General features: G+C 39.3%; 1 protein-coding gene across 1 annotated transcript; it reads left to right on the top strand.

Annotated features, from left to right (window-relative positions):
* The first annotated feature begins 18076 nt into the window (after positions 1 to 18076).
* On the top strand, positions 18077 to 19884 carry LOC131821776 (DDB1- and CUL4-associated factor 12-like protein 2). Its single transcript, XM_059158081.1, has one exon. It carries the CDS (start codon positions 18121 to 18123, stop codon positions 19510 to 19512), a length of 1392 nt encoding a protein of 463 aa, XP_059014064.1. The 5' UTR covers positions 18077 to 18120; the 3' UTR covers positions 19513 to 19884.
* Positions 19885 to 20341: the final 457 nt, after the last annotated feature.

Genomic DNA, 20341 nt, shown 5'->3' with positions numbered 1-20341 from the left:
TCTGGTTCCATATAAATTTTAGGGTTATTTGTTCCATTTCTTCGAAAAAAATGGATGGGATTTTCATAGAAATTGCATTAAATGTGTAGATTGCTTTAGGTAACATAGACATTTTCACAATATTTGTTCTTCCAATCCAGGAGCATGGGACATTTCTCCATTTCTTTGTGTCTTTCTCAATTTCTTTCATGAGTACTTTATAGTTTTCTGAGTACAGATTCTTAGCCTCTTTGGTTAGGTTTATTCCTAGGTATCTTACGGTTTTGGGAGCAATTGTAAATGGGATGGACTCCTTAATTTCTCTTTATTCTGTCTTGTTGTTGGTGTAGAGAATTGTGACTGATTTCCGTGCATTGATTTTATATCCTGACACTTTACTGAATTCCTGTACAAGTTCTAGCAGTTTTGGAGTGGAGTCTTTTGGGTTTTCCACATATAGTATCATATCATCTGTAAAGAGTGATAGTTTGAGTTCTTCTTTGCTGATTTGGATGTCTTTAATTTCCTTTTGCTGTCTGATTGCTGAGGCTAGGACTTCTAATACTATGTTAAATAGCAGTGCTGATAAGGGACATCCCTGCCATGTTCCTAACCTTAGCAGAAAGGCTTTCAGTTTTTCTCCATTGAGAATGATGTTTGAGGTGGGTTTTTCATAAATGGCTTTGATAATATTGAGGTATGTGCCCTCTATCCCTACACTTTGAAGAGTTTTGATCAGGAAGGGATGCTATACTTTGTCAAATGCTTTTTCAGCATCTATTGAGAGTATCATATGGTTCTTGTTCTTTCTTTTATTAATGTATTGTATCACATTGTTTTATTTGCCGATGTTGAACCAACCTTGCAGCCCTGGAATAAATCCCACTTGGTCATGGTGAGTAATCTTTTCAATGTACTGTTGAATCCTATTGGCTAGTATTTTGGTGAGAATTTTCGCATCTGTGTTCATCAAGGATATTGGTCTGTAGTTTTCTTTTTTGTTGGGATCCTTGTGTCGTTTTGGGATCAAGGTGATGCTGGCCTCATAAAATGAGTTTGAAAGTATTCCTTCCGTTTCTATTTTTTGGAACAGTTTCAGGAAAATAGGAATTAGTTCTTCTTTAAACGTTTGGTAGAATTCTCCTGGGAAGTCTTCTGGCTCTGGGCTTTTGTTTGTTTGGAGATTTTTGATGACTGTTTCAATCGCCTTACTAGTTATGGGTCTGTTCAGGTTTTCTATTTTTTCCTGGTTCAGTGGTAGTTTATATGTCTCTAGAAAAGCATCCATTTCTTCCAGATTGTTAAATTTGTTTGTGTAGAGTTGCTCATAATGTGTTCTTATAATTGTTTCTATTTCTTTGGTGTTAGTTGTGATCTCTCCTCTTTCGTTCATGATTTTATTTATTTGGGTCCTTTCTCTTTTCTTTTTGATAAATCTGGCCAGGAGTTTATCAATCTTATTAATTCTTTCAGAGAACCAGCTCCTAGTTTTGTTGATTTGTTCTATTGTTTTTTTGGTTTCTATTTCATTGATTTCTGCTCTGATCTTTATGATTTCTCTTCTCCTGCTGGGTTTAGCCTTTCTTTCTTGTTCTTTCTCCAGCTCCTTTAGGTGTAGGGTTAGGTTATATACTTGAGACCTTTCTTATTTCTTGAGAAAGGCATGTACCGCTATATATTTTGCTCTCAGGACTGCCTTTGTTTGTCCCACAGATTTTGAACCGTTGTGTTTTCATTATCATTTGTTTCCATGAATTTTTCAATTCTTCTTTAATTTCCTGACTGACACATAAATTCTTTAGAAGGATGCTGTTTGGTCTCCATATATTTGGGTTCTTTCCAAATTTCCTCTTGTGATTGAGTTCTAGTTTCAGAGCATTGTGGTCTGAAAATATGCAGGGAATGATGCCAATCTTTTGATACTGGTTGAGACCTGATTGAGGACCCAGGATGTGATCGATTCTGGAGAATGTTCCATGTACACCAGAGAAGAATGTGTATTCTGTTGCTTTGGGATGAAATGTTCTGAATATATCTGTGATGTCCATCTGGTCCAGTGTGTCATTTGAGGCCTTTATTTCCTTGTTGATCTTTTGCTTGGATGATCTGTCCATTTCAGTGAGGGGAGTGTTAAAGTCCCCTTCTATTATTGTATTATTGTTGATGTGGTTTGTTGATTTTTGTTATTAATTGGTTGATATAGTTGGCTGCTCTCATGTTAGGGGCATAGATATGTAAAATGGTTAGATCTTCTTGTTGGACAGATCCTTTGAGTATGATATAATGTCCTTCCTCATCTCTTATTATTGTCTTTGGCTTAAAATATAATTGATCTGATATAAGGATTGCCACCCCTGCTTTCTTCTGATGTTCATTTGCATGGTAAATTGTTTTCCACCCCCTCACTTTAAATCTGTAGGTTTCTTTGGGTTTAAAATGAGTTTCTTGTAGGCAACATATAGATGGGTTTTGTTGTTTTATCCGTTCTGATACCCTGTGTCTTTTGAGTGGGGCACTTATCCCATTAACATTCGGGGTAACTATTGAGAGATATAAATTTAGTCCCATTGTATTGCCTGTTACGTGACTGTTACTCTATATTGTCTCTGTTCCTTTCTGATCTACTACTTTAGGTTCTCTCTTTGCTTAGAGGACCCCTTTCAATATTTCCTGTACATCTGGTCTGGTGTTTGCAAATTGTTTCAGCCTTGTTTGTCCTGGAAGCTTTTAATCTCTCCTTCCTTTTTCAATGATAGCCTAGCTGGATATAGTAATCTTGGCTGCATGTTTTCTTGTTTAGTGCTCTGAATATATCATGCCGGCTCTTTCTCACCTGCCAGGTCTCTGTGGATAAGTCTGCTGTCAAGCTAATATTGTTACCATTGTATGTTACAGACTTCTTTTCCCGGGCTGCTTTCAGGATTTTCTCTTTTTCACTAAGACTTGTAAATTTTACTATTAGGTGACGCGGTGTGGACCTATTCTTGTTGATTTTGAGGGGGGGTTCTCTGCACCTCCTTGATTTTGATGCTTGTTCCCTTTGCCATATTAGGGAAATTCTCTCCAATAATTCTCTCCAATATACCTTCTACTCCCCTCTCTCTTTCTTCTTCTTCTGGAATCCCAATTATTCCTATGTTGTTTCATCTTATGGTGTCACTTATCTCTCAAATTCTACCCTCATGGTCCAGTAGCTGTTTGTCCCTCTTTTGCTCAGCTTCTTTATTCTCTGTCCTTTGGTCTTCTATATTGCTAATTCTTTCTTCTGCCTCATTTATCCTAGCAGTGAAATCCTCCATTTTTTATTGCACCTCATTAATAGCTTTTTTTAAATTTCAACTTGGTTAGATTTTAGTTCTTTTATTTCTCCAGAAAGGGCTTTTATATATCCGGAGAGGGTTTCTCTAATATCTTCCATGCCTTTTTCGAGCCCGGCTAGATCCTTGAGACTCGTCATTCTGAATTCTAGATCTGACATATTACCAATGTCTGTATTGATTATGTCCATAGCCTTCGGTACTGCCTCTTGTTCTTTTTTTGTGGTGATTTTTTCTGCCTTGTCATTTTGTCCAGATAAGAGTATATGAAGGAGCAAGTAAAATACTAAAAGAGTGGCAACGACCCCAGCAAAATACACTTTAACCAAATCAGAAGAGACCCCAAATCATGGGGGGGAGAAAGGGGATAAAAATAGGTTAAAAAAAAGAAAAAATTAAAAAAGAAAACAAAGAAAAAATTATAAAAAAGAAATATATATATTTCTATATATATTTCTATATATAGAGAAATATATATATATATATATTCTCTATATATAGAAATATATATATATATATATATATATATATATTAGATAAACTAATTTAAAAGTGTTAAAAAAGAAAAGGGTAAAAGTTAAAAAAATTAGCAGAAGAAAAAAAATTGAAAAACAAACCCCACAAATTAAATTAACTGCAAGACTAATGAATCACAGGGAGAAAGCCATGAGTTCAGTGCTTTGCTTTCTCCTCCTCTGGTATTCCACTGCTCTTCTTGGTATTGAACTTGCATTTCTTGATTGGTGAACTTGGTCCTGGCTGGATTTCTTGTTGATCTTCTGGGGGAGTGGCCTGTTGTAGTGATTCTCATTTGTCTTTGTCCCAGGCAGAATTGCACTGCCCTTACCGGGGGCCTGGCTGAGTAATCCTCTCAGGTTGGCTTTCGGGAGCTTTTGTTCCCTGAATGCTTTCCATAGAGTTCCAGAGGATGGGAATTAAAATGGCCACCTCCTAGTGTCTGGCCCAGAGCAGCCGAATGCTCGGGGCCCCACTCCTCAGTGTGCCCTCAGAGAATAGCCCCCAATAACTCTCATCTCCCTGGCCTCTGGCTGTGCTTTGAGCTCACCCAGGCTGAGAGAGGTTCAAGGTAACCCCAAGCTGAGAGCTCACTCCTCATCTTCATCTCTGTAGCCGGCTTCCCCATTCTTTTTTTTTTTTTTTTTTTTTTTTTTTTAAAGATTTTATTTATTTATTTGTAAGAGAGAGAGAGAGAGTGAGAGCAAGCACAGGCAGATAGAGTGGAAGGCAGAGTCAGAGGGAGAAGCAGGCTCCCTGCGGAGCAAGGAGCCCGATGTGGGACTCGATCCCAGGACGCTGGGATCATGACCTGAGCCGAAGGCAGCTGCTTAACCAACTGAGCCACCCAGGCGTCCCAGGCTTCCCCATTCTAATACCTGCAAGCTCTGCAACACTCAGACACCCCTGATCCTTCTGTGACCCACAGGACCTGAGGCCACGCTGACCCCGTGTGGACTTCACCCCGGTTTAGCCTCTGAAGTGATGTCCCTCAGTGGAACAGACTTTTAAAAGTCCCGATTTTGTTGCTCCCATGCTTGCTGGGAGCCAGCCCCTCCCCTCATGGTCTATCTTCCTGTCGCTTTGGAGTCACTTCACCAGTTCTACCTTTCAGAAAGTGGTTGATTTTCTGTTTCTAGAATTGCTGTTCTTCTTCTCTTTGATCTCCCATTGGATTTGTAGGTGTTTGCAATGTTTAGATAAGCTATCTAGCTGATCTCCTGCTACCTGATGTAGCCTCAGCCTGCTACTTCTCCACCATCTTGACTCCTCTCCTTAGAGTTTATCTTAATTCAAATGACCTATCTAATGCTTGACTCATTTATATGAAATTTATTTATTTACTTAACACATTTTCATTGAATATTTCACATGTACTATTTGCTCAAGCAGATAGTACTTGACTACATGTGGTGACTTGCAATTCAACCATGTGAAAGTGTCTATTCTATCAAAGAATGCTTTGTTTATGTCTCCCTTCTATCTCACTAAAATCTTCCCTCTGAAATTTCCGTTCTTTGTCTCATTTTAGCTCTTAGAAAAACATAAAACAATTCTAGTATCTATTCTGGAGGATAAGCCACCAATATTTAAAATAACTTTCATGCTACCCTAAAGTAACTTTATTCTTTCCTTTCACACGACCTCAACTCCTCCCACAGTTTCCAAAATAATATGGTTTCAGGTCTCCTCACCACCCCGCTCATTTACCCTAAATATGTACCAGTGCTGTTCTTACCAAGCTCATCAGATCTAATGATCATATTTTGCAACATCCCCTTCACTGAATTCAAATTCATAAATAATAAAGCCTACCTAGACACATAATCCATAAAAAATATGTATTTCTTTAGCAAATGCAATAAAATAAATTTATTATAAAATAAAGTGCTTGCAGTATGTCAGGTACAACTAAACTTTAAGACAAAAAAGCACACCTTCAAGTTCTCCAAGTGTCCCCTTGGGGGCAAGCAGCACCCCCAACAATGTCCTGATAATGCACCCTTCTAGTGGATCAATAAGGCGGCCAATTATAATTGTGGCACCTCACATATAATCTAACCTACTTATAAGGAGTAAAGTTATCTCTTGCTTCAGTCTATGTACTACACTTCTATTATTATAGCCTAAAATCAGAGGACCATTCACTCATTGAACTTACTATCAAATAAAATCCCAACGTTTCTAAGTGTGAAGATACATTGCTTCCATTTTACACTTAAATATTTTAAATATGGAAATATAGTGCATATCCCCATTAAGTGTAGCCATGCTAGATGTGGGAAAGTGCCCCAATTTATTTATCTATATATCTATATATCATCTATATCTATATCTATATATTTCTGTTAGGTATAATATGCACTCTACTTTCCAGTTCAATTTTACCTATAAATTTGATCAATATTCCTTTCATTTCCTTATAAAAAACTGGGAGAGACAGAACCACCTAGGAAACCTCTAGGAAATATACTGAGAATATATAATATAGTTGAGACAATACGGCTGACTGTTTAAGAAAGCTCACTCCAGAGTCACAGTATTTGATACAATCAATGCTTTGCTACTACACTGGCTGTACAAACTTGGAAAACTCTGTGTCTTAGTTACATCATTAGCCAAATGAGGTTGAATATAGTATTTTCATAGAGTTATTTTGAAGAACTAAAATTATAGATTATGGGTCAGGTGCTTCTTAAATACGTAGCAAATATTTTAATATTTCAAGAACTCAAGTCTTGTACTGTGTTGAGTCAATGCCCAGCCATCATTCTTGATGAATCAAATATTTACAAATCTGGGAAACATTAGTTCCCTAATGTATACATTATTTATTGTTGTGGAACAAATTACCCCAAAAGATAGTAACTTAAAATAAAACAAATTTATTATCTCACAATTTTTGTAGATCAGAAAAATTTGGGCATAGCTTATCTGGGTATCTACAGCTCAGGGTCTTTCATCAGGCTGCAATCAGGGTCTCAACCAGTGCTGTGGACTCATCCCATAGCCTATCTAGGGCAGGGGAGGAGAAATCCACTTTCAAGCTCACCCATGTGGCTGTAGGCAATTTGACTTCAACACTTTACCAAGTGGGTCTCTTTATAAGGCAAATTCACAATTTGCATCTGGCATTCTCTTAGAGATAACTAGTGTAAGAATAAGAGAGGGATGGTGGGGGCATAGAGAGGAATGTCAGTCTTTCAGGGAAGTGACATACCATTATCTTGCCATATTCTAGGAGTTACTATAGAATACTCTATTGGGCAGTTCAATGCAAGAGGAGGAGATTACATAAGGGTATGGAAACTAGGAGACAGGGATCATTAGGAGCCACCTTAGAGGTTACTTACCACACCTAGTAAATGCTGACAGGGCTAAGTAGGAAGGTCTGGGGACCACCCAGGTTTTGGTAGCTCTCCAAATCTATTAGTAGTCAGGCCCTGGGACTGGAGCATATTGTCTTCTTGATCCCATCCTCGTGCTGCACTTACCCCCACCCTTTTTTTTTTTTTTTTTTTTTTTTTTTTTGCCCTGGCAAAGGCTAAGAATATTGTAGTAGACACAGTGCAATAGGGGAAAAGGCATGACCATCGGTTGCAATCTCATCTCTACTAATTAGCTATTTCAGTTCACCTGAAATAAGTTCACCTATGAAATAGTTCACCTCAGTTCCTTCATCTGTAAAGTTGAAAGAATGCCCTTTATTATGCAGATTTGTTGTGAATAACAGCAACAATATATGTAAAACCATCATGCAACATAGGTTATCAAAAACCAGGGGAGCCTGGATGGCTCAGTGGGTTAAGCCTCTGCCTTCAGCTCGGGTCATGATCCCAGGGTCCTGGGATCAAGCCCCGCATCGGGCTCTCTGCTCCTCCTCTCTCTCCACCTGCCTCTCTCTGCCTGCTTGTGATCTCTGTCTGTCAAATAAATAAATAAAGTCTTAAAAAAAAACACAGAGGCTATTATAATTAAATATAAGATGTGTATATTTTTAAATATATGCAAATACATGTGAATGACAAATTCTAATTTAAAATGTATATGGTGACTAGGTCCTTGAAAAGATCCTGATACATAATAATTATCCATATAAGTGTCTGGTGAATAAACTTGGCCTCTTTTCCTGAACCTTCCATTTATCTTTTTATCACACTAGAATGGCAATTCATTGAAGGGAAAGATTTTATGTCTCATAAATATTTGTATTTCCCAATATCTAATACCTTCTTAGCATATAATATGCATGTAATAAATCATTATAAAATAAATGCAACCATTAGTTATTAATCATTCACATTTCAAACTACCTTATTGCCTTATCATCTTGCCCACTTTTCAAAACTCGTTTTTCCCCACAAATATATCGGTGATAAACTCAAATGCATGTTCTATAATATGTCTCTTTAGTCAGATGACATATTGTAAAGAGATTGTTTAGTCTTTAAGTTGCTTCTTGAAGAATAGTATTATAAGGGCAACCTGAAGGAAATTAGGATATAAGCAAAGTCAATATTCTGTGATCTTCCCAAATTTTCTAATTTTTTCTTCTTAAAATATTTTAACCATTTTCTTCTCCTTCTATTGTTATTTTCTTCATGTCCTTTTCTTCTAAGCAATCCTTCCTATTGTTGATTCTATTATTATTGATGATAACAAGTCAATAACATTTTCATGTATATTCATGACCAGATGGGAGAGGAACTCTACTTGTAGTATTTACGATATTGTGGTACCTAAAGTGGGGGAACTTATAGAAATATTGGGGTTTTCTTCCATGTCCCATAAATTCAACATTTTTCTACTCTACATCAGTCTATGATAATTATAACTTTAGAATTATACTAAAACTAATGGTTTTTGTTGCTCAGAGCTCACAGGTAATAATTCATTTATATTTTATGCAGTTATAAAACATTTATATATTTATATATATGCATTTATATATTCAATTAGGGAATATTTATGTTTTATATGCCTTATTTCCATAATTAACTGAGGTTGCTTTTAAGAATAAAATTCAACATTGATGGATGAATGGATAAAGAAAATGTGGTATCTGTATACAGTGGAATATTATTCACTCATAAAAAAGAATGAAATCTTGCCACTTGCAAGCACATGGATAGAGGTAAAGAGTATAGTGCTAAGTGAAATAAATCAATCAGAGAAAGTTAAATATCATATGATTTCACTCTTATGTGTAACTTAAGAAACCAAACAAATGAACAAGGGGGAAATAAGAGACAAACCAATAAGTAGACTTCTTTTTTTTTAATAAGTATACTTTTAAATACAGAGAACAAACTGATGATTTCTATGGGGGGATGTGCAGGGGGATACGTGAACTAGGCGAGGGATTAAAGTGAATACTCATCATGAGAACTGAATAGTGTATAGAATTGTTAAATTGCTATAGTGTACACTTGAAACTAATATAACATTGTATGTTAACTATATAGGAATTAAAATTAAAAACTTAGTTAAAAAAAGAATAAAATTCAAAAAATCACAATCAGGAAGGATCAAGAAAGAAAAGGTGGAAAGGTTTATATAGTTGCTATGATTAATATCACGTTTTGTGTTTGTGCTTCCTAGCAGCCAAGACAGGGGAAGTAAATTATTGTTACCATATACTGAACACGTATAATGTACCAGAAACTTTGTTAGGTGCTTTGAAACAATACCTATCTTCACTCCAACCATGGAGAATAGGTATTATTCTCATTTTACAGGGAAAGTTACTAAGGTTGGTAAAACTATCTTGTCTAGTGTCACAAAACTAAACTCCTAAGTGGAGCCAAGATTCAAATCAAGAACTCTCTAACTTCATAGTTTGCACTCATATATTTCTCATGGTCAGAAGGGATAAAACATAATAATTCCACAGAGATAAAAGATTTGGCATTAAATTATAAAATTAATTTTAAGTGTGACATTGTAGAAAGGGGACATTGAGCAATATGATAAACAATGCCCTTCATAACAGATTTACAATAAATGCAGAAGCGATATCCATATAGTTGTTTGGATCTTTTTTAAATGGCCTTTGATAACTGCTTAAAGTGTAACATTAAAGTGCAAGTGAGTGAAACTGATCCAGCAAATATTGAGCTAATAGGATCCTGTGATCCAGGATGTCTGGTGGCCTGAGCTAATTCAAGAATAAAACTGAAATTACATGAATCAGGCTTCAGAATGCTACTACATTTTATTAGCAAGGGTTTGGATAAAAGTTGAATTCATTTGTTCATTCATTCAGCAAATGTGTATGGGCCATCTATATGCCAGGTACTGTGATAGGTTCTAGGAATCTAAATATGTTTTTAAAAATATTCCTACTTCAAAGGAGATTGCACTTACTTTAGAATTAGACAAGTCAATCCCTGCAATGAAGAATGTTAAGTGCCATAAGGGAAGTGTGTACTATTGTACAAAAGCCCTCAAATCTACCTGGCAGTCAAAGAGGTTATCATAATGGGGGTAACTTTTGAGATATGACTTGAAGGTAACAAAAGTTCTTCCCTTTAATCTGTGTTAAATTAGAGGTGGTTGATCAAATAGCATGAAGAGCTGGTTTCTGTTCTACCAGTTAAACAGAGATCCAAGGTCTCTAAAATTTCAGTCAGCATTATTCAGCAAATACTGATTGTTTCTATGATATGCTAGATACTGGCGATGCAGTGGTGAGCACAATGGATACTTCTTCTGTCCTCATGGAGTTTTTGTTCACTCTTTTGGTAGATAGGGATATTAAACAAAGCATCACAGAAATAACCATGCAATTTCACCTGTGGTAAATTCCATTAAAATAAAATTAAGGGGATCTCTATGTATGATAGACCTGACCTAGTCTGAGGACTCAAAAAGGGTTTCCTTAAGAAAGTGACACCTTAACTAAAATCTGAAAGGTAAGGAGTTAGCAAGGTAAGGTTCCTGTGTACGGTAAAAGGTAGGGAGACACCACAGATAGAAAGCATTCCAGTCACAGAAAGCAACATGCAAGCAAGGATCCAAGGCATGAAGTTATATAATATAAATTGATGAAGTTTAAAATGGTTAGAGTGTCTGGAACAGGAAAAGTAATGAGAAGAAGGTAAAAATGTGGTTGGAGAAAATAGGTCATATGCTGGGCCTTATAAGTTGCATTAAGAATTTGAGCCTCGTGGGGCACCTGGGTGGCTCAGTGGGTTAAAGCCTCTGCCTTCGGCTCAGGTCATGATCCCACGGTCCTGGGATGGAGCCCTACATTGGGCTCTCTGCTCAGCGGTGAGCCTGCTTTCCCTCCTTCTCTTTCTGCCTGACTCTGCCTACTTGTGATCTCTGTCTGTCAAATAAATAAAATGAAAATCTTAAAAAAAAAAAAAAAAGAATTTGAGCCTGGTGGTGGGTATTATGGAGGGCACGTATTGCATGGAGCACTGGGTATTGTGCATAAACAATGAATTCTGGAACAATGAAAATAAATTTTAAATATTTTTAAAAAATAATTTGGGTCTTTATCCTAAGAAAGTAGCATTGGTTTGTTTACATCAGTACAGTGACATGACTATATTTGCATTTTTGAAACACCACTCTAACTGCAGTGTGGAAAACTGAATGGAAGAAAGCAAAAATGGTTGTAGGAAAATCAGTTAGGAAGCCATTACTTGTCAAGCCAAAATAGTGGCTTAGGAAAAGATGGTAGTAATGGAGAGAGTGAGAATTGAGTTGATTTGAAACTGTTATGAGAAGGACACTGGGCCTGAATTATAAGGAAGCATTGTATGTCAAGAATAATTCTTAGGACTCTAGTTTGCACATCTGGATGGATGGTGGTACTATTCATTAAGATGGGAAGCAATATACTTAAAAAAAGATAAGAGGCAATCAAAGTTCAGGAGTGTGGGGGTCAAAATCAAGACCTTGAATTTATACATGCTGAATGTGAAGTTCTGTTTTGATACCAAGTAGGAAGTTGGACATGTCAGTTCAGGGTAAAGATAAAGAATTAGAAGAAATTTGTATATATGGTGGAGTTGAAGTTAGGAGTAAGTTGGTGTCTAAGTTAGGAAAAATAATGACTCAGCATCTGTATCAAATTAAGGCACTACAGAACATGGAATAGAATTATTTGTCAATGAACTTTAGAGGCATAATCTCATTCATGCCTTCCTTTATGTACCTTATCTGACATTAGAACATAATCAACATAGTTTTTTTCAGTCACTTCTGTCCAATTTAACTACAATCAGGAGGTGGAAAAAACCCTAAATCTAAACAAAGATCTACTCTTTGTACAGGGATGCATATTTATTTTGATATCAGTATCTATTGGCAGGAGGAATCCTAATATGGCTGGTTCACAGAACAAAACCTTCCAAACTATCCCTTGATAATCTAATATAATCCCATGTAAATATTTATCTATAGACTGGAAAGATAATAAGGAATGGTGAGCTATACATGAGTATACAAAAAGCTAGCTCTGCAAACATTGTATCCCTGCATGTACTAGACTTTGGTAATGGTAAGTGTGCATTGTACTGCAGTGTGCACTCAAAAACCCTCATTACCATAACTAAGTTATTCTTGTAAAGCTAAGTAAGGGAAAGCCATTAGGGTTTACATGTTCCGTGTGTGTGTGTGTGTGTGTGTGTGTTTGAAGTTATCCTCTAGATAATATAAATAACTTCAAACAAGTTATGTGACATTATTCTATTTATTTAAACACTTTTTTAATCATCAGAAAAACCTCAGAGCACAGGTGATATTATATAGGTAAGGGACATATATAGGTAAGGGACAAAATGCAAAGGGTGTATACCAACTGACCTAGTTCCAAGGCTAGCAAACCATAGAACTAGAATCCAAACCACATTATGTGGCTCTGAAGTCTACTCCTTTGACCAATGAATGCACTGTTGTGCCTTCCATAAAACAAATAATGGCACTGAATCTGCTCTCTTATTAAACAAAGACCAAGTTTGGGCTCTGACGCATTCCTTCCTCTTAGAGAAGTTGGAAAGGGGTAGGGCAAAACAGAGGTCATGGAATCAAAATTACCTTCTTCCCTATGATTCTGTTTCCAGTAAATTAAATAATGTGATAACTCTTTCCTTTATTCCCCCATCTGACACCATATGACTTTAGTAGTGCCTTGGTAGGGAAAACATAGCCTGCTGAGTCATCTCTACCAGTTTCTGCATCATGAGGTTTGGAGGAAGCCTTCACAGCTGCTTATCTTAGGAAACTTGACAAGATCACAGCTTGAAATGGTAGGATTGTATTATAATTAGAGACTAGGTGAAAATTTATCCAATGTAGTAATCCAAGAGTAGTTTGCCTTACGTATATTATAAATAAAAGGGTATCATTATTATATATTGTTTTAAAATAAGCTTAATTAACTATATTTTATTTTTTAGGGTTTTATATTTATTGATAAAGATAATCCAAGGTCTGTACATTCAAATGAAGACAAGATGTCAAAAATAGTGTTAAGGAGCCCCTTACTTTATATCATTACACAATACATCAGAAATGATTATATAATCCCATTTCTGAAGCCAGATCCCTTTGTACCTGAGAATCTGTTCCAATCTATTAAGTCTATATTCATAAAATCTATTTTTGTATAGAAGAATACATAAAATAAACTTTCATAATTGAATATTTCTACAAAAAGACTAGTTACTGGCCCATCTGTTCTACTATTATCCCACTTTTCTCTTTCTCTTTTAGCTTTGAGGCTAAAATTAGTAATATTTTCAAAATAATTTGAATCATACCTAATAACCAAACTTATATTCATGCTACCATAGTGAAATAAATCTTCTGCCTTAACTAATTTTAAATTAGTAACCTAACTTGTTTACTGACTTAATAGACCTTTTTTTTTTTTCATTCAGAGATTAGAAAGCTGGACAGACACAGTTGATAAAATTGTCCAATAAGCTGAAAAGAAACATATAAATATAGAGAGATAAATAGAATAATGTCACATAACTTGTTTTAAGTTATTTATATTATCTAGAGGATAACATCAAACAAATTATGTGGCATTATTACAAATCAACTAAAATCCTTCATTTTTACAACTCAAGTAATTTGATTTCGAAAGATTTTACTTCCACTTTTTGATATTTCATTTTGCTTTCTCTCCTTTATTAGTTTATTAACAGGATAATTACAAGTTTTATAAACCATTTAGTGCATATCTAGAACTATACGGTCGTGTGAATGAAGTAGGAAATGTTACATAAATCCGTGACTTTGTAATCTGATTAAGAAAATAACATTTTAGGGGCGCCTGGGTGGCTCAGTGGGTTAAAGCCTCTGCCTTTGGCTCAGGTCATGATCCAAGGGTTCTGGGATGGAGCCCCGCATTGGGCTCTCTGCTCAGCGGGGAGCCTGCTTCCTCCTCTCTCTCTCTGCCTGCCTCTCCGCCTACTTGTGACTTCTGTCTCAAATAAATAAATAAAATCTTAAAAAAAAAGAAAATAACATTTTAAAAATATGAAGTAACTAGAGAATAGGATAAGATAGTGGTCTGAAACCACTCATATAAGTCCTCACCCAGTGGAGGGGAATCTGTAGGGGAAATAGGTATGGCTAATACAAATTTATCCAGGAGTGTGTTAGTAGCAAAAAGCAGTAACAAATACAGAAATAAACTAGTAATGACTAACAAGATTTTTGCACTCATACGCTGTGGCCCTCATAGGTAACAAAAATACCTAATAGAGACCCTGACACTCAGGAGACCATGCAGACACCTGAAATTTTATCATGTCATTTCATATACTATTTTAACTATAAATGTACTGTGTATAACTTCAGGTTTTAGCAGACATTGTGGTTTCCTAAAAATGGAAGTAATCAGATACCAATAATGAAGGTTCAAATTTGCAAGCTGATACACAACACTAAATTTCTCAATATCACTTGACTCTGGTCTGTAAATCTTACATCTTTAAATTAAAAACTCAGAAAAATTTGGAAGTATAGACATAAATTAAATGTGTTGCATATACTGTATTTTTATTTCTTTATTATTTTATCTTAGTCATCATACAGTACAGCACTAGTTTTTGATGTAAGGTTCCAAAATTCACTGTTTACATATAACACCCAATATTTTAGATGAAATTATCACACCTCGTTTATCAATACAAAATAGTAATCTGAACAGTGACTATAAACACATTATACATAAATATTACATAATTATATTATCAAAGAATTGGGAGAGACAGAATGCCTAGACTATTTATACAAGTGTTATTTTTACAACAATGTAGGCACATATTATTATATTTCATATTAGTTAAAAAGAATTTGTAAAAAAAGAAAATATATCTCATTAATCATATTTTGCCTTTATATATAATTTGGAGTGTTATATATAAGAGGCATTCAGTATTTATTCCTTTATTTTAGGAATTCTGACCATGTTTCAAAAGTGCACAGGATGCAACATCTCTAAAATTTCCATCACAGGGACAGTTTACATGGTTTTTACACAATGGAACACTATGCAGCCATCAAAAGAAATGAAATCTTGCCATTTGCAACAACATGGATGGAACTAGAGCGTATCATGCTTAGCGAAATAAGTCAAGCAGAGAAAGACAACTATCATATGATCTCCCTGATATGAGGAAGTGGTGATGCAACATGGGGGCTTAAGTGGGTACGAGAAGAATAAATGAAACAAATGAAACAAGATGGGATTGGGAGGGAGACAAACCATAAGTGACTCTTAATCTCACAAAACAAACTGAGGGTTGCTGGGGGGGAGGGGGTTTGGGAGAAGGGGGTGGGATTATGGACATTGGGGAGGGTATGTGCTTTGGTGAGTGCTGTGAAGTGTGTAAACCTGGTGATTCACAGACCTGTACCCCTGGGGATAAAAATATATGTTTATAAAAAATAAAAAATTAAAAAAAAGAGAGATGGAAATAGAAAAATTGTACTTATTGAATAATATAGGGCATTTATTAGTCTTCAAAGCTTTGGAGTCAAACATGGATTCCACAACATGTCTTTACCATTTACTAGCTGTGTGACCATGGGGGAGTTATTAGTCTTACCGGGCCTTAGTCCCCTCATTTTAAAATATGGCTATAAAAATAGAACCTGCCATACAAAGTTATTGTGAAGCTGAATGTGCATTTGAAATGTTTAGCACAGTCCTCCAGCCAATGACACAAATAGGCTCTCAATAAATAATAAATGTTATAAGAATTATTTACTTTTACAATTGAAATATATCTATATTTAGCAATCTATACATATCTGTATCTATCAATCTCCCAAATTTTCAGCCTTTACAATGGTAAAAAGTATGCCATGAAGTCTTACTATATAGCATCCATTGTTCTGCAGTGGGATTAAAAATAAAACATTATGGTAAATTAAATTAATTTGTAGTCATTTATTGTCTAGTAATATGAGTTCTAATTATGAATTGGTCAACATGTTTTTCATTGTCACTCTTTCTCCACCACCCTCACTCTTCTGATAGGGCATTAAACATAGGGAGGAATATGGGAGAGGTGTCTGTATTGGTATGTATCAGCTGGACGGCAGTGGTGCAAAGGGCCTATGGTTTTTGTTCTTGGAGTCTGCATTTGAGGTGAAGGTACAAAAGGGCTCGGAGAAGGAGGAGAAAAACAACAACAAAGTAACTCCCATGCTCTCCCTTGATTGATCAGAAAAGTTAATTCACCTCCTCACATTCACCCACTCAGCAAACAAAGTTTTGGGAAGAAGACGGGGTGTCTGCAGAGTTGATATCAGCTACCAGTCTCTCATGTCACTGTGCAATTGAGCATGTCTAAATATAGGCTTGCCAGCCAAATTGGTTGCTCTGAAGCTGCAAATCCAGCTGTGGAGCATCCAAATTCTGAAGCTGCTAAATCCATAATCTGAATAACCACACTTCATAGTTGTGTCTATGTGGTTACGTCCTTCTGGAAAGTTCTTCCCCATCTGTGCCTATGGAAATCCATGAATTCCTCCCCTCACTCCCATACCCCAGGGGCCATCCCATGCAAGACAAGTCTATGCCCAGGCACGTGGAATTCCTTCTGGGACTGACCGTGGGGACTGAACCTTTCTTTCCTCCCTGGAGCAGCGAAAGAGGTATGCCTCTCCTATATCTCTTATACTCCACTCCAGGGTTCCTCTCTGGGGTTCAAGAGACCTCCAAAACATGGAGGAACACCTTATCTTATCCCCAGCCCCCACCGGCATCTTCAATGCAGTCCTCAAGGTTCCCGAGGCTGCCCTGGACCATAGGGTCCTCACTTTACCTCCAGCAGGAAATGCAGCCCAGGCAACTACATTTGGAACACACCCCTTAGGGATTATGGTGTGGAAACTCAGGGACCTCAATTTGGGAATTAAGAAGAAATTGTTTGAAAATTTATAACACACTCCCAAAGAAGGGGCTGAAACAGGTATGCTGCAAGGACAGACCTAAGAGGTGGGTCTCCCAGCCTCTGCTAAACATCCCCATTCTTTGCCAAGTTTGAAGACTAATTACGGCAAAGGATCTCCTAGGATTGCACTAAGCACACGTCTGTGCATATAGCATAATTGTTAGAGCTCCTTCTAGCTTCATATTTGACTTTATTTTAGCTTTCAGATTTTAAGTAGGGATTTTAAGAAGGCTAGTTGGTTGCTATCCTGAGGATAGTGAAACCCCTGGAGTCAGATAGCAAGAAGTCCTGGGCAGGCGCACTAGGATGTGTCCTCAGAAGCCGGCTGGGGATCCGGGAGCGCTGGCCCTGGGTGAGTTTTCCCACCGCGGGCTCCATTCCCCCCACTTCCCGTGCCTCTCCGACCCCTCCCAGCCTGGCTTGTGCTACCCTGCGCCCCTCGCTAGCTCTAGATCGGCTCCTCCTGCTGCCCCCGCCCCCTCACACTGGGTCCCCCAGCATCGTCCTCGTCCCACTCAGACTTCGCTCCAGCCGCCCCGCCAGCCGCACTTCCCGCCCTCGCCTAGATCCCAACCGCCGCCGCCCTTGTAGCTGCACTCCTTTCGCGATCCGCCCGCGATCCGCCCGCGCCCCGCTCCCTCGGGCCCGCGTTCCACGCCCGGCCCGCCGCCCCCGCCCCCCTCTCCTCTTTCGTCGCTGCCGCGCCCGGGACTCCGTAGGCTCCGTGCCTTGCGGTCACGCCCGCCTCCTGGCCCCTGAGAGCCAGACCTCTCGGTTAACGCGGAGGCGCCGCGGTCCCCGCCACCGCCACGGCCGACACGGGTGCCACGCGCCGCTGCCGCCGCCGCGCCGCAGCCGCCACTCGCCCGCCGCCCACTATGGCCCCGCAGCAAACAGGTAGCAGGAAGCGGAAAGCAACCGCGATCCAGGCGGGCGCCGCAACCTCGTCGTCTCAGATCTCCGCGGCGGCTGACGGAGAGGGGCCGCTGCTGCCCAAGAAGCAGAAGCGGCCGGCAACTAGGCGCTCGCTGGTCCACTACCTGAAGGGCCGCGAGGTGGGCGCATGGGGCGGCGCCGGGCTCTCGGGCTCAGAGGGCGAGCTGCGAGGCTGTGCGGTGCAGAAGCTGCCTGAGCTGTTGAGGGAGCGCGAGCTGGCCCTGGGCACCCTCAACAAGGTGTTCGCGTCGCAGTGGCTGAACGCCAGGCAGGTGGTGTGTGGCACCAAGTGTAACACCCTCTTCGTGGTGGATGTGCACTCGGGTCAGATCACGCGCATCCCCCTGATGCGGGATCGGGGGGCCTGGTTGGCCCGGGCTCAGCCGACCTGCGGTATCCACGCCATCGAGCTGAATCCCTCCAAGACGCTTCTGGCCACTGGGGGTGAGAATCCCAACAGCCTGGCTATCTACCAGCTGCCCACCCTGGACCCCGTGTGCCTGGGCGACCGCCATGGCCACAAGGACTGGATCTTCACCATCGTCTGGATGAGTGACACAGTAGCTGTGAGCGGCTCCCGTGACGGCACAGTGGCGCTGTGGCGGATGGATCCTGACATGTTCAATGGCAGCATCGCTTGGCACAATGACGCTGGTCTCCCTGTGTACGCCCACATACGTCCGAGGGACATGGAGACCATCCCCAGGTCCAGCACCAGCCCCAGTAACCGCAAGGTGCGGGCTCTGGCCTTCAGCGGCAAGAACCAGGAGCTGGGAGCGGTGTCCCTGGACGGCTACTTCCACCTGTGGAAAGCACGCAGCACTCTGTCCAGGCTGTTGTCCATCAGGCTGCCCTACTGCCGAGAGAACGTGTGCCTGACGTACTGTGATGAGTTGTCCCTGTACGCGGTGGGCTCCCAGTCCCATGTCTCCTTCTTAGATCCACGCCAACGTCAGCAGAATATCCGGCCCCTGTGCTCCCGAGAGGGCGGCACAGGTGTGCGCTCGCTGAGTTTCTACCAGCACATCATCACCGTGGGCACAGGCCATGGCTCCCTGCTCTTCTATGACATCCGTGCCCAGAAGTTCCTGGAGGAGAGGGCCTCAACCAGCCCGGACGCCTCTCCTGGGCCCTCAGGAAGGAAGCTCAAACTCACCTGTGGCAGAGGCTGGCTCAACCACGATGACCTGTGGGTGAACTACTTTGGTGGGATTGGCGAGTTCCCCAACGCACTCTACACCCACTGCTACAACTGGCCTGAGATGAAGCTCTTTGTGGCTGGGGGACCTCTCCCTTCAGGCCTCCATGGGAACTACGCAGGCCTCTGGAGCTAAGGATGGCTGCTGTGTTTTCAAAGTGCCCAGATTTACCTTCCAGTCCCCTCTCACTTTCCTTCCTCATGCTGCGTTTGTGCTTTTTAACTCAGTGTGATGTTTGTCTTGCAGGTGGAAGTTCAATTTATCTGTCCGTAGTGTAAGAGAGAGAGAGCGAGAGAGAGAGCGAGAAAGTGATCCTTGGGCAATCAAAACTTGTCTTTAGGATTTTCCTGTACCCTCCACCCCGACACAACCATCTTTTTTGCCTTCTCTTACAAAGAATTTTGTCTAATCCTTAATTGTGTTCTCTGAGTGGTTGGCATATGCTTTTTCTTTAGGCTGATGTAGACATGGTTCCCACTACAATTTAACTTCACTTTTACCAGTATTTCAACAGTATATTCAGGTCGTGTACACGTTTCATATGTATGTTATTTGGGGAAAATGTGTGCTAAAAAGTATCTTTTGAACTAGTTGAAGGAACTACCCACCATATATATAACAGGGCAGGTGCTTAGCCCTGGTCTAGAAAATGCATTACAAGATCTAGGTGCCACCATTTGGCACCTGTTTCATTTTGGATTTTGGAACCTGGCTGTTTGTTTGTATATTTTTGGTACACAAAATATTTAAAAATATGTTTTCTTATACAAGAAATTTTACAGTGATGTTCATCTTATTAATCACGATTTTGATTATTCAGCTAAATTTAGCATCTGTATCTCTAGGCCCTCAGCCTTTTTGATTAAAGCTGCTATATTATGGCCTGCTTTCCTCGGTAGCATTTATGCTACAGAATTCCATAGTTAATCAAAACTGTCCTGTAAGTGCAGAACAATCAGGGAAG

Source organism: Mustela lutreola, chromosome X (genome assembly GCF_030435805.1).
Source record: "Mustela lutreola isolate mMusLut2 chromosome X, mMusLut2.pri, whole genome shotgun sequence".
Lineage (NCBI taxonomy): Eukaryota > Metazoa > Chordata > Mammalia > Carnivora > Mustelidae > Mustela > Mustela lutreola.
The sequence above is the reverse complement of the archived record's forward strand: the minus strand, read 5'-3'. Positions and strand labels throughout refer to the sequence as shown.